Raw genomic sequence first — 14,420 nt, 5'->3', positions numbered from 1 at the left:
GATTCAGTGCCTCTCGGCTGTGAATTCCTCTAGGCAGCGTCGAATTCGGAAAGAAGAAGACGTTTCGGCCTCAAGGAAGGGTTCGATTATGCAACTCGAAGAAATTACTGCTGTGTCTACATTATCAGAGAAGAAAATCGGAAGGCCCACCTACTTGTTATTCGGGCGCGAATATACCAATTCGCATTCTCTGACTTCACGTATCTTTTATTTCTAGACATAGCAATTAGATGATTGTACAAGTAGCTCAATGTATAGGTTTTAATGCTTTTCAATTTAAACAAAAGAATCATATGTAACAGCTACTTTGTAAATCATCGGATCAATACAATTGCCTACGGACTTTCAACCAAAAAAAAAAACAAAAGTACTCTAGGGTTTTCTCCTTTCATTCACCGATTGCCGGGGAAACAAATTCAAATGAAACATAATATGTTGAACAGAGAATGTCTTCTACTGTTCTACATATATAGAGTTGATATCAATACCTATGATGTGTTTCTTTTTTGGAAAATGCCCGTAGGTTAATACCTGTGTTATTATTATTTAGTATACATTTTATAAACAAGAGCTCCAGGCAGTGCCCCTTAATACCCCTCGATTCCTAAGAAAGACAGAATCAATTAAAACAAAACATGATGAAAGGTAGAATATCTTCTACATATAGCCATCTCTTCGATCTTGCTCTTCAGCCTCCTTATTGGCAGTTTGAACAGATTTATACCACAGATATCCCTGTGTGTACAAGTAATTAGTGCAATTAATAACTTCCAATGACTAAAGTATAGGAATCTGCTTGAGATATCTTCATTTCCTGCTTTGCCCCCGAGATTTCAGAGTTCTCATTCCGTTTGTAAAATGTCCAATTTACACCATCTTTGTTCTATAATTCTCTTGCAATCCACAAATCAGAAATGGATGAGTACCATAGTTTGAGTGCCCCAATTTGAAATAAAAAAAATATATATATTATACTTTGAGGCTGATTGCTAATTAGCTCTGACAAGTTAATTTGACCATTTTTTACTGAGAGATGGCTGTCCGGATACCAAATCAGTGATACTCAGAGGACCATTTGTTTAACTTGCTGCAAAACTGACATAAAGAATTTTGCGTACACCAAATTTGTGGAAATTGCAACTTACTGATGTCGGTATCCCAGTGAAGACAAAAAAACCAAGCAATGGTGCGTAGAAAATGCTGTCCGGATTCAAAAGCCCAAAGACGGGTTTCTTGTTCACATACTCAAATATTGAGCCTATCTGCAAATGAAAAATGTATGGTTAATTTGAATCTTGCAAAGTACATAAGTATTAATTAATCTTAGCAAATGAATTTTGAGTTTTGTTCCTAAACAAGTATTAATTAACTAGTATCATACCCGTGCGTCCCAACTATAAGAAAAAAATATATATCAATGAAAATAATAATAATTATTCAAAAATTAAGACACATGTTAATAGAAAATTTATATGATTATGTATTTTTAATTAATTTTAATCGTGATCTCTGATAACAATTTGATGATGTGATTATTCTTTATTATTAAGTACCAATGATATCAAATAACAGCTTGATTCAAATCTAATATCAACTATCGTACAACAATTCAATATCGACATATAATATGATATCAAAAAACATAAACAAAAAAATGTTATCGTGTGTATATATAGGATATATATATATACACACACACAATATAAGATAAATATATATTCACACACACGTTCCAATTTATATTCTTCTTTTTTGTTTCCAATTTAGAATACACACACACATTGATATATTATATATTGAAAATATATTCTAAATTGCCCACAACAATATGTATAGAAACAAAGAAAGAGAAATAAAAAAAAATGATTTCCATTGTGATCCGTATAGAAATGAAGAAGGAAACAAAGAAATAAGAAAATGAAAAGTGGAGTCTTCTCAATTGAAAAGGAAAAAAAAATATGAAAATAAAGAAATAAGGAAACGGATAAATACATCTCTAAATTTCAGAATTTGCTCAATTATAATTGTAACGTATCGTGTGGCAGCACATGTGGTGAGTATGTTTTTAACTAAATTTAGGTTTCTATACATAAAACGGATGTATTTAATCAAAAGAAGATAAATTATGTAATTAGAGAGTTGAGATCAAATCCGAAGTTTCATTTTTTAATTGCAGCCGTTAACCGATCGGACACCTAACGTGTTTAATAATAGAATGAAGATTACCTTTGCAAAGTACCTAATAATTAAGAGTGATTGCAAAGAGCTCCTTTAAAATTGGTTCAGAGTTGACAGATTGACTACATATCATTAATCTAATAGAGTGCAATTTTGAACAAAATAAGTCGATTGATAGGCAAGTATTTTTTTTCTCTTATTCAATCTTTAATTTCTAAATTACCTTACTACCCTGGACATGTACCTGCAAGAAAAGTGATAAACTTTTGCAATTCTCAATCAAAATTGCTCCGCCATTTAGGAATTGACAACATCCAATTGATGTAATGCAGTTAAAAAGTTCATTCCCAAAATATAAATAACATCAAGATTAATATAAGAAACTATTGTAATCAATTACGTGCCAATGCAATAGGTACTGAAGGAATCAGGGGGCGGTCAGAGCCGTCCAGTACGCATCAAGATTAGTGCTGCTCAAGAGTGCACAAATCTTGATGCGGATCAGATGGCTCCGACCGGGCCCATCGGACCGGCCCACTCCAGTACCGAATAGTAAGATTAACCAAACATGCTGGTAGTAATAACACAAAGACGTCAGTCATAAATACCCAGAAAGAAAAAAGGTTCTGAGTGTAACCCAATGCAAATTAAGCTAACTCCAAGAAATAAAGTTGGTATAAGAAAAGGCAATCCATGGTAACTACTAACTAGTACCGCACTGTAATGAACTTCAGCAAAAATTGAAGTTTACCGCAGCAATCGCTGTGACAGCAGAAGCAAGCAAATACGCAACGTACGGGATTTGAACCGTGGATTCAGAACTTCCTTTTTTACCATCACGAGCCCAAGGAGGTGGTTCGTCTGAGTCCGGCCGGGCCCACGAAGGAATTTTCTCGTCTGACTTGCTTGACTTGGCCGAACCTTTTGTTATTGCCAAAACAACCAATCTTGATCTCTGTCTACCATGGTAGCACCTGTTGTTCCTGAAAAGGGGTTTAGAAATGCTCCCTGCGTTCCATGGAGATAACTGGTTTTGTTGTAAAAGAAGGTTTGAAGCGCAAAAGGACATGAGTGTAACCATTGGTGGAGCTTGTTTGAGGAAACGATAACAATAATCAAAATATGGAAGAGGAAAAAAAGATGAATATTATCGTAGTATGGTTTGTTGTTTCACTGGGTATAACGGGCTGGGTTGGATATAAAATATTGGCCTGTTAACCAATACCGTCCACAACGTTTTTTTTTTTTTTTTTTTTGTCTATCTCGGTTTATAAAAAGTCTCACAATCACAATAATAATTTTTGCATGGTAGTAGAACAATTTTTAATTTTAAAAAAGAGGAGAATACACTCTTCTTGTGATTTCTTTATTAATATTTGCTGAAAGTTGAGGGACGAAAGCCTGATTTGTCGGGCTCCAACTTCAGCGATCAATGGGCTTGATCTTCGGCTCGGATCGGGCTGCAATGAACGGCCCGTTAAAGGAATCGTCTCTCCAGTTTTTCTTCAGCTCTCTTGGAGCAGAAGAAAACCCTTTCCAAGTGAAAAAGCTAAAGCCCCGTTCTCTCTCTTCCATTCTCATACTCGAAAGAAAAACGAGAAATTAATATTAGAGTTTCGAAGCAAAAGAGAAGAGAAAGATGAGCAGCATAGGCACAGGTTACGATTTGTCAGTGACGACCTTCTCTCCCGACGGTCGCGTTTTCCAGATCGAGTACGCTGCCAAGGCTGTCGACAATAGCGGGTTCGATTGAACTTTTAATCTCTAACTTCCCTATTTTCGATTTATTGTAGCGGTACTTATGTTGTTTTCTCCATTTTGGCTGGTCATGTAGGACTGCGATTGGAATCAAGTGTAAGGATGGAATTGTTCTGGTAAGAATCTAGCGAACTGTTTTTTTTCTGAATTAACTTCTTGACATAATTTGTAAATGGTAACAAAGTTTATGCTTGGGTAAAATTTAGGGGGTCGAGAAGCTGATCTCGTCAAAGATGATGCTTGGTGGGTCAAATCGAAGGATACACTCAGTGCACCGTCACTCTGGCATGGTAAACTATTGTAAAATCTTCCTCGTTTTTTATCTGTATGCTTCATTGGCCCCGTTGATACTTTTTGCTCACCTTGCTTATTGTCAACCAAAACTTTTGTATTTTGGAATAAATTACCATATGAATTTCCTGGTGAAGCTATCTTTATGTTACGTCTTTCACATGGAACTAATCCAATGTTAATAGAGAATCTGAACTTCGGTCGGGGTTATTGTATGAGCTTTATATTTGAGAAGAAAAATGTATATTGAACTAGCTAAGTCCTATCTAGATTTTCTTATTGTAATTTTGAATTGGCGTGATATACTAGCTACAAACTCTTGCTCGAGGCGTATGACTTTCTGAGTAATTTTGTAAGTATGATAAATCTGAACCCTGAAGTTTATTTTTATGTATTATAGGCTATTGCTGGTTTAGCTGCTGATGGCAGGCAGATTGTGACAAGAGCCAAATCAGAAGCTACTAGTTATGAAAAGTTAGTAGATTCATTGAATTACCCGTTTCCTCCTGATTCCTTGCTATTTTCCATTGTTTTGGTTAGACTATACAATCAGAGTAAATTCTGGCTTAAAAATACCAAGGGCACATTCATTTTTTTTCAAATTTTATTTTCTCACTCATGACAGGACATATGGTGAGCCGATACCTGTGAAGGAGCTCGCCGACCGTGTTGCAAGTTATGTTCACCTCTGCACTCTGTACTGGTGGCTAAGGTGTGATTTCCTGGTTATTATCTTTTGACATGGCTTTATATGTTACCATCAGAATTATGGCCACATTAGCACAGCTATTAGAAAAAAATTATTGCCTCTGTAGTTCTGTTTGCATTTGCACTTAAAAACTTGTAAGATGGTTATGCTGACTTTATAGTTACTAATGATCACAAATGATTTTTGTTTATATCAGTTTGTAAAGTATGTTTGCATCGATATTAACAAGAACTGTTGTTTAAATTAGGCCTTTTGGTTGCGGGGTCATTCTTGGAGGGTATGACAGGGATGGTCCACAGCTCTACATGGTTGAACCTTCTGGCATCTCCTATGTAAGTAACTTCATATATAAGTGTACTGTCTCTTTCCTTATGCTTCACAAAGGTTTTTCTGCACATTTTCAAATACCTCGTGTTCTTTGTTGAATCAAATGACAGAGATACTTTGGTGCTGCAATGGGAAAGGGAAGGCAAGCTGCTAAGACGTAAGTATTTGTTCTTCCCTTTTGTTAATCTCATTTTATGTGAAAGTGTTGTAATAAACAGGAGTAACTAGTTTTATTGGCTCTAGTCTTAAATTCACAATGGTTGGTGTTTCAAGTAAATTCATTCTTCTCTCGCTTTAATTGATTAAGAGTTTATATCAAATATTGTTTAGTATCTACTGGTTTGCTCGTTTTCATTCATGATTAATTGACATATTTAGGTAAACCATTGCTTGTATATGCAGAGAGATTGAAAAATTGAAGCTTTCTGAGATGACATGCAGAGAAGGGGTTATTGAGGTTGCTAAAATGTATGTCACCTCTCTCTCTCTCTCTCTCTCTCTCTCTCTAAGGCATCTGAGCTATTTTACTATGGACTTTCTTAAACAGTTTGTGCAAACTACATTTTTGTGATAAAATTTGTTTGTTATATTCAAGCATACTATGCAATTATCTGTCCACTGGAACCTCCCTGATCTTTTTATCTGTTGTATTATTTCTTTTATCAAAACTGAATCTATTAATGTTACTAGCTTTGCAAAATATTTGGTGTCGAGTTTATTGTTGTATATGATTAGTTCACAATAGAGAGTTCTATTGCTGTAAGAAGTTAATGTTGATTAACATATTATGTGTCAGTATTTATGGAGTTCATGACGAGGCAAAGGACAAAGCTTTTGAATTGGAGTTGAGCTGGGTTTGTGATGAGTCAAATCGCCAGCATCAAAAGGTAGTTTTCCAGAACTTGTGAACCATATGACAAGCTCTTTTTTTGTAATGATTTTGAGTGCATAGCTTTCTGATTAAATGAATTGAAAATAAAGCAATCAAGGGAGATCTGTAGGTTTTATTCTAATTACAGTTGGAAACCTACTTTGACAATTCTGAAAATAGAATTCCCAGTGCAGTTGGAATGGTTTAGGATAGTAAAGAGTTTGTGGTTATGTTGAACAATCACTTTTACCATTTATATAACTAGTAGCTTGGTATGCTGGAATTTAATAATATAATGAAATAAAATAGTTGTAACTTATGTTGCGGATCATGTCATTCCGGGTAAAACCTCAATATATCAATTGTACCGCTGACCAAAGAATAATCCTATATCATGCAAACCCTACAAAGGATAAAAATGTATGTATTACTGTGCTGTTTGTTTCCATTGTGTATTACCCTTATTGTTTCTCTATATAAAGGTAGAAAGGAGGGGTAGTTTTGGTACTAATACAAAACTAAAAGAGGTAGGCCGCAAAAGACTTTACCCTTGTTTTAGTGGAGCATTCTAATGCATCTATTCTGGGGCTTTTGTGGAATGAATATATCTTTTTTTCTCACATTAAACATTCTGGTTACCCAATCATGCCACCCCTCATTCTCCCTTCTAAGTATTGGTGAACTTGAACTGAATAATTGATAAGTAGAGGCGAAAGAGGTGGGAGATATTGGACCCAGTAAAGAGTTGAATTCAGAGACACATTTATTCTATTTATTGAGAAACACCCTTTTCTTTGTTCTATTTAAAAATTTTGTATATTCATTACAGGTACCCGAGGTTCTGCTCCAGGAAGCCATCACAGCAGCAAAGGCAGCACTGGAGGAAATGGATGCTGATTAGATTTATTATGATTTATTATGGAAATTATTTCTTTTACATTGCTTGTATTTTGGACTGTAGTGTTCGTGGCCCATCATCCTGTTAGAACATTGTCTTTGCTGCTTGAATGTGTTTCAGAAACCCTCGTGAGAAGAGATTTGACTATTTCTTATCTATGTTAGAACCTCCTAGAGAATTGTTTATATTGGTTATTAGATAAATGTGGGCTGCAGTCTACACAAGTGTTTGTCATAATACGAGTAGGATGGGTATTAAATTTTCATTAAAATTTAGAAGTTGATTAGCCTTTTATCAAAAAATTTATAATAGTCATATTTATATGCTGACTCTGATTTAATATAGACCATGTCTGATAGTGAGGCTATGTTGTTTTGCTTTGCAATGTACATCTGTCTATTGTGCTAATGGATGTGCTTTGTTTTCATTTAGTGTGCATCTTGACACAAATTCGATATCTTCTGAATCGAAACACTATATAGATGTACATTACAAAGCACAGTAACCTCAATCCATATCTAACTGATAAAAGAATACAATTGTAGTTCTTATTTATTAATCTAAATAGTATTTTAAGATATCAAATAAAATATATCATAAAATATGGACGTGCACTATAATCATCCTTGCTTATGATCCCTACTTTTTTTACCTCGGAAAAAATGTTCTATAAAGGCTTATTTCATTCTCATGAATTCTTTAAAATTGCTTTCATATACGAGCGGGGAGCGCGTAAGAACGAGTCAAGCCGCGGCACAATAATGAGGAAAATATTTCAACATATGAATGTTGGAAACAAATCTGCTGTGATTCTTGAGAATCACAGACCCTGCTTTTTCAAATCTACCCATTCATTTGTTTTGAGATTTGTGCATATAAAAGAACAGATTTTGAGATTTATGCATTTAAAAAAATAGAGGGGTATATTTGGAAAAGCAGGCCTGTGATTCTTTTGAGAATCACAGCAGATTTATTTCCATGAATGTTTGGTCAGCATAGCTGATAGCCACTATCAGTTTTAAAAAAAAAAAAAAAAAAAAATGAATGTTTGGTCAGCTACTTTGCACCTAGCATAAATACCATGGCAGCCTGGCAAGAAATAATGCGATTCTGTACCCTAGACGGCTAGACATGTTCTACCCTGCTCACATGGCTCAATGTTTTTATTTATTTATTATTTGCACATAGGAATATCGATCATGCTTTTCATGCTTTCTGAATAGAACTACATGTCCGAGATGGTGTAATTACATTTTTTAAAAATTGCATTAGATTATGTGATCATTATTACTAAAAACACAATTTCAAAATGTCATCCATAGTTTTTTCTCTTGTAATAATATGCATATTTATAAATTGACCCATACAACCATACTCATAGCGGATCATATAGGTTGAATGGAGATCAATTGACTTTCAATTTTTTTTTTTTTATATTTATATATGACTTTTTATATAATTTAGAGCAAACTGTGATGATTATTATAAGATTGACCTCTATTCTAAGTATAAAATAGTGTTATGATTGATCTCTATTCACATTTAATTCTCATAGTTTAAAAATTTGACTCTACTTCTGATCATAAGATAAACAAAAAATTCATAATTCTGCAGACTGAGTATATTCAAGCAATATTCTTGCAAAAAGAAAACAGCTCTAGAATATATGAAACAATCATTTTAAAGCCGAAAGCAGATAATTAATCAGTCTCTTTATTTTTTTTTCTTTAACAAAAACTTTTGGAAATTTGGAATCTCTTCGGTGTAAACAGCAAAAGATTGTCCAACTACCAAATTGAACCCAATCAAACTCCAACTCCCCGACCAAGCAAACCGACCGATTCTTTCCTTCCCACTTTCCCAGCTCATAAGTCTAAAGTAAATATATAATATAAAAGTAAATAAAGAAAAGAAAATCATTCATTGCCGTTGGGTTTAGTTTTTCGTCGCTCTCGCTCTGCCCCTCTCTCCCTTCCCGGCGGTCATCGCCGGCGGTTTATTGCTTCACCATGCCTTCCTTTCCCTTCTACCTCCTCTTTCTTTCTCTCCTTCTTTCGTTCTCTCTCTCACAATCCATAACCCTAGCCTCCTCCGTACAGCAACTCACCCAAGACGCGGATCCGTGCCCAGCGTTGTCCGACGGAACCGGGTCCTCTTGCCCGGTCAACTGTTTCAGACCCGACCCTGTTTGCGGCACGAATGGGGTCACGTACTGGTGCGGTTGCCCCGAAGCAGCCTGCGCCGGTGTACAGGTGGCGAAGAAGGGATTTTGTGAGGTCACAGGCGGTGGATCCGGTCCCGTGTCAGGTCAGGCGTTGCTTCTGGTACATATTGTGTGGCTATTCGTGCTGGGATTTGCAGTTCTATTTGGGTTTCTCTGATGTGGTATGATTTACTAATTATAGAGGTGATTGTTTGTTAATTTTTTGAGAAAATTATGTACAGCAACTGGAGTTGAGGATATCACTGGAGATTCATTGATGAAAAATGAAGGGCGTTGAATGTGATCTGCTCTGAAATTAACCTGGATCTGTCAAATTTGTTGGATTGTGAAATTTTCTTTACTGTCAAATTTATTTGTTCTTTCTGTAAAAGTGGCGCTGACACAGATTTAGTTTGATACTACCCTTCTTTTCATTTATTTACGTAAATATATGTATTTAGTGTGATACTACCCATCAGAATTTGGTATCTTTTTTGTATTTTTCATTTTCTATTTGGAAATTAATTTGCGGGATTGAAGCTTGAACAGTGTACGTACTGATTGCATATTTTGTTTTTCATTTGTTGTTGTTGTTGTATTTTTTTTTTTTTTGAGTGAAAAGCCCTTAGGCGTTGAATTTACCAGAAAACCCAAAACTTTGGGCAGTTACAGAATAAACTTAGAAAAAAGAAAAACGGTAAGAACTATTCTGGTACCGATCCCATGCATCAATGTGGTTGAATGCATTCGCAAAAAGGGATGGTAATTTAAATTAATCTACCCAACCTACATCTAAAATTGCAGAAAATAAAGATAATTAGAGATCCTAATAAGTTTATAAATAATAAAAGAAATCCTTAAAAAAAAAAAAAAAAAAAAAAAGGGCCAAACCCTTAAAATACCAGCAACTTGTTCTAGTCTCCTACCGCCATTTAGTTGATGATTCGAAACCACTCTCCATCCAGATCTGAGGTTATAGTTATCCCCATTCTGTCACCTTGCCATGGGTTGCCATTGAAATCCGTTCCATTCCTTCTTGCCATGTTTGCCAGTTTATGTGGTTCACTTAGCGCTCTCCTTGTGATATGCCGCAAAGAACATGCCTCTCCCCACTGCTGCAAGATTAGTATGCACTGTGTGACTGTTTCAGAATCCCTCCAAGATGGTAGGTCAGCCAGCTCATTGCATTGTATTGCCATAACCATTGTTTTGCAGTCAGAAAAGATATGCGTAGTTTCCCCCCTTTGTACCAGTTCCTGTGAATGACAGCTTTGCAACACCTTCAACAGTCCCTTTGCCTTCGCATAAAAAGAATCTTCAGCATACATAGAACCACATTGGACTTGTCTGACATTGCCCATGTGGTTGTAGTACACCGCACCCCAGCCACCTCGTTTGTTTGTGTCCCAAGAAGCGTCAAGTAAAATAATTTGCGTACCAGGTGAAGTGGCAGCAATATTTACTCGTGATGTACTTGCTATTTGGGGCAGCTCTGTAGTCCGTGAGATGTGTACTTCCATCAGTTGAGCCTGCTTGAGTATTCCCCGTGGTGTTTCCTTCTTGCCGGAGAAGATTTCTCGATTCCGAGCTTTCCAGATGCACCATAGAATATTGCAGAAGGATGTGATCTGCTCCTCTTCAAGCGAACTTGTGACCTCAAGTATAGCTGTTGTGAAGTCAAGCGGTAGATCACTGACTCGTAACGCCATGTTTGATGCAAACCAAGTAGCCCTAGAAGAACTGCAAAAGAAAAACAAATGGGTTAGAAATTCATTTGTTGTTGAGTTTGAATAGTCGATCATACATCGAATTTGAATTGAGGTTGTATGTGAAATAACCATTATTTAAAAAAATTGATTAATTAAGGATGTGCTCCTGAATTTGAATTGAGGTTGTATGTGAAATAACCACTATTTAAAAAAGTTGATTGATTAAGGTTGTGCTCCAGAAATCACTTGCGCAGAGGAAGGGGACGGGAGGCGAAGGATAGGAAAACGAGCACGTGTTACTCCCTTTACACAATTCGGGGGGACGGATTTCAGAGCTTTTGTACGTCGAGTTCCTCTTGACATAGTGTTGTTTTCCTTTCTGATCTCTTTGTTTCTGGAGCGGATAAACATCACAGGCAGCTCCGGTCTGAGCGTGTGTTACTTTCTTTCCTTTTAATGAAGGGTTTCTATCTCTGGAGCACACTTAAGTAGCTTCAGCTTTGAGGCACTAGGTCTTGTTGATTTATTTCTCGGAAGATACTAATGTCAATCTATAGGGTTTTTTTTTTTTATACCAAATGCATTATCTCATGTGTTAATTGTGCCATTATTATTGATTGTTCTGATTCTGTTCTCTAATTGTTGATTTGAGATTTCAGTAGTTGAAATTTCTTGATAACGCTTGCAAAGGATGCAACCTTGAAGTCGATTTGTTTAAACGTATTATTAGTGCATTGTATGTGCATATTCATGTTTTGAATCAAATTTTAAGATTTCAAAATCATCAGAATTGACAGTATAATGTGCAAATATCAGGAAACACTTGGACACATATCCTTTGCGCTAATTTGAAGTTATTTGTTAAACCAAAAGATGACCTCGAAGTAGATGAATAGGTCTAACTTTATAGTTTTATATTTTGGGTAAGGCTACGGTGCTATGGGTTGCATAGAGGACTATGGTGCTACAGCTTAATATTTGAGTTTTTAAAATCTTAACGGTCGATTCAAACCGTTCATTTTGTTCTCTATATTAATATGTGTTTGAAAACTAAATTTTACATTTTTTTTTAATTTTTTTACTATTTTTTAAGATAGGTAGAAAAAAATTCTGCACCATTCAAATATTTGATTTTTTACCTATCTAAAAAAATAGTAAATTTTTTTCAAAAAATGTAAAATATGGAAAACAAGATGAACAATTCGGATCGACCGTTAGGATTTTGAAAACTCGAATATTGAGCCGTAACACCGTAATCCTCTATGTAACCCATATCACCGTAACCTTACCCTTCTTTCTTTTTGCTTTTTAAAGGTGTTGATTTTTTCTAGTTCAATTTATGATCAAGAAAAAAAAAACAATCAACCACAAAAGTTGAAACTAATACTTAAAATCAGTGTTGTAAAAAATGCCTATTTAGGCTGATTAATCAACCGATTAGTCGTTGGTGGTGATCATACTGTCTTGAATTTTTCAGACTAATCGACTAATTATTTTCAATTATGGTTGATTATTTTCGATTATTCCTGATTAATCGCTTGACAGTACTGTGTCTGTTTGACGACCGCATACTGTTATTTACAACACCGCTTAAAACTACTTTTAAGTTAATTTAAATGTTATTGACTAAAGATAAGCAAAGAAGAAGGTGATAGCTGCCATAGATGAACACGGAATTTTAAATAGACATGGTTAGTCTTCAAGAAGCTTCAAGCTCGTCGAGAAGTGCCTATCATAGTTAAATAAAGCATGATGAAAACTCTACTATGTATAATTAACAAAATAATATAAAAATATAAAACAACAAAAAAAATAAACCGACATGAAACATGCATCACAAATATATTATTTTCTTGAGAGAGTTCAAATGCACTATCATTTTGGTGCTTCAATATGCTTCATGTTATTTATCTCTATTTTCAAAATTCGAACAGTCGATCGGAACCGCTCAATATAATCTTCATAATAAAATATGCTTGGAGACCAAATTTTATATTTTTTTAGAATTTTTTTACTATTATTTTAGATAGGTACAATATGACTTTATCAGATGGTCCAGAATCTCCTTAAAAAATGATTTTGTATCTATCTTAAAAAATAGTAAAAAAATTCTAAAAAATATAAAATTTGGTCTCCAAATATATTTTATTATGAATATCATGTTGAACAATACTGATTGACTGTTCAAACTTTAAAAATAAAGATAAAGCACATGAAACATATTAGAGCACCCTCCTCTATTTTCTTAATGCAGTTCTAATATGATACAACAAGATTTACACATGGCCTGGCAGGCTGGAAAAAAGATAAACGGAATTGAATGTATACCCATCAAAACTTTATAATTGGAAAACTTCGCATTCTAACATTGAAATTAAAATATTTAACCATTAAAAATCTAATTTATTTTATAAAAATATTATACGACCAAAATACCCTTCGTGTCATTCTCTTGTCCTCTCCTGTCTATCCATCCGTTAGTTCTTTAATTCACGGCAATTTGTTGTCGTCAAATTGTTATATTGTCTGGTGACAACTGGGAACAAAAATAAATTATATTGGTCAATATTCCAAAAATCAATGTGTCGTGTAACGTGGGTACCTTAATGTATCGGTTCAAGTACTTCCATATGTTGCAACTTGCAAATTATCAAGCAAACCTTATTTAATATATATTTTAGTTAAGAGGGTTCAAATGCTTCTATCTTTTGTGTCTTTATCATGTATTTATTTTTTTAAACTGTAATAGCTCAAAATTTAAAACTTAAAAATAAAAAATTCAAAATAAATCAAATGTAGTCTATATTATTTTCTCTATGTGCTCATAAAAAATTATCACATTTCGATTTTGCTTAAATATGAGTAAATAAGTTGAAAAATCAACGTCTAGAAATTATTCACATTAGTTTTTTTTTTTTATACAAGCTCTTGATGACAACCAAAACAAAATTGAAATATTGTAATTTTTTATACTTACATAGATAATTTGATATAGATCATATCCAAAGATTTTATATTGACTTTTAAGTTCTACTTTTGAGTTATTAATAAGTTCTACTTTTTGAGTTATTAATGTTCTTAAAAATGAAAATGAAGGTATGGTGGAGATATTTGAACCACCCTCATCTTATTTTGCCGACATGGCACATTTTTGTTATTCGCCAGTAAAATTCAACCATCTGAAACTGTTTCACATGAGCGAAACAACTTAAAACCTAAACCAATCTACCAGATTGTTGTAAGATAATCAAATTCTCTTTCAAACAAAGAGGCATAATGAGATGCCAATTTGGAGGTTTCGTTCAGTTGGCGTATCAAAAGATACATATAGAATTGTGCAGTCATCGATGCAATGCAGAGAACTAGAATTCATTGAATCCTTCTTTTCAGTTGTGATCTTTCAACACCAATTTCAATTTTCATTTGTGATGAAATTAACGGCGCCAATTTGATTGTAAAAAAAGAAAATGCAATAT

At 34.4% G+C, this 14,420-nt stretch overlaps 3 protein-coding genes across 3 annotated transcripts; 2 read left to right on the top strand and 1 right to left on the bottom strand.

The window, feature by feature from the left end:
* Nucleotides 1-415: 415 nt before the first annotated feature.
* LOC144575857 (uncharacterized) lies at nt 416-3,340 on the bottom strand. Its single transcript, XM_078326105.1, has 3 exons — nt 2,930-3,340; nt 1,146-1,262; nt 416-735 (listed from the first exon to the last, which is right to left on the bottom strand). The coding sequence occupies exons 1-3, from the start codon at nt 3,257-3,259 to the stop codon at nt 658-660; spliced, it is 525 nt and encodes a 174-aa protein (XP_078182231.1). The 5' UTR covers nt 3,260-3,340; the 3' UTR covers nt 416-657.
* Nucleotides 3,341-3,645: 305 nt separating this feature from the next.
* On the top strand, nt 3,646-7,448 carry PAG1 (20S proteasome alpha subunit G1). Its single transcript, XM_078326096.1, has 10 exons — nt 3,646-3,921; nt 4,013-4,052; nt 4,143-4,226; nt 4,628-4,701; nt 4,853-4,939; nt 5,184-5,268; nt 5,374-5,420; nt 5,666-5,731; nt 6,060-6,150; nt 6,964-7,448. The coding sequence occupies exons 1-10, from the start codon at nt 3,818-3,820 to the stop codon at nt 7,033-7,035; spliced, it is 750 nt and encodes a 249-aa protein (XP_078182222.1). The 5' UTR covers nt 3,646-3,817; the 3' UTR covers nt 7,036-7,448.
* Nucleotides 7,449-8,901: 1,453 nt separating this feature from the next.
* On the top strand, nt 8,902-9,789 carry LOC144575836 (serine protease inhibitor, Kazal-type family protein). Its single transcript, XM_078326083.1, has one exon. It carries the CDS (start codon nt 9,042-9,044, stop codon nt 9,411-9,413), a length of 372 nt encoding a protein of 123 aa, XP_078182209.1. The 5' UTR covers nt 8,902-9,041; the 3' UTR covers nt 9,414-9,789.
* The last annotated feature ends 4,631 nt before the right edge of the window (nt 9,790-14,420 follow it).

Source organism: Carex rostrata, chromosome 2, assembly GCF_964058835.1.
Source record: "Carex rostrata chromosome 2, lpCarRost1.2, whole genome shotgun sequence".
NCBI lineage: Eukaryota > Viridiplantae > Streptophyta > Magnoliopsida > Poales > Cyperaceae > Carex > Carex rostrata.
This window is presented reverse-complemented; position numbering and strand designations above follow the sequence as displayed.

What these genes read in the sequence shown, in the direction of transcription:
- LOC144575857 (XM_078326105.1), bottom strand. Translation starts at nt 3,259, where the DNA reads ATGGTTACACTCATGTCCTTTTGCGCTTCAAACCTTCTTTTACAACAA. An exon ending in CTGTCACAGCGATTGCTGCG is followed by an intron (nt 1,263 to 2,929) that starts GTAAACTTCAAT and finishes TTTCATTTGCAG; the next exon opens with ATAGGCTCAATATTTGAGTA. An exon ending in TCACTGGGATACCGACATCA is followed by an intron (nt 736 to 1,145) that starts GTAAGTTGCAAT and finishes TTGTACACACAG; the next exon opens with GGATATCTGTGGTATAAATC.
- PAG1 (XM_078326096.1), top strand. Translation starts at nt 3,818, where the DNA reads ATGAGCAGCATAGGCACAGGTTACGATTTGTCAGTGACGACCTTCTCT. An exon ending in AAGGCTGTCGACAATAGCGG is followed by an intron (nt 3,922 to 4,012) that starts GTTCGATTGAAC and finishes CTGGTCATGTAG; the next exon opens with GACTGCGATTGGAATCAAGT. An exon ending in ACTCTGTACTGGTGGCTAAG is followed by an intron (nt 4,940 to 5,183) that starts GTGTGATTTCCT and finishes TGTTTAAATTAG; the next exon opens with GCCTTTTGGTTGCGGGGTCA.
- LOC144575836 (XM_078326083.1), top strand. Translation starts at nt 9,042, where the DNA reads ATGCCTTCCTTTCCCTTCTACCTCCTCTTTCTTTCTCTCCTTCTTTCG.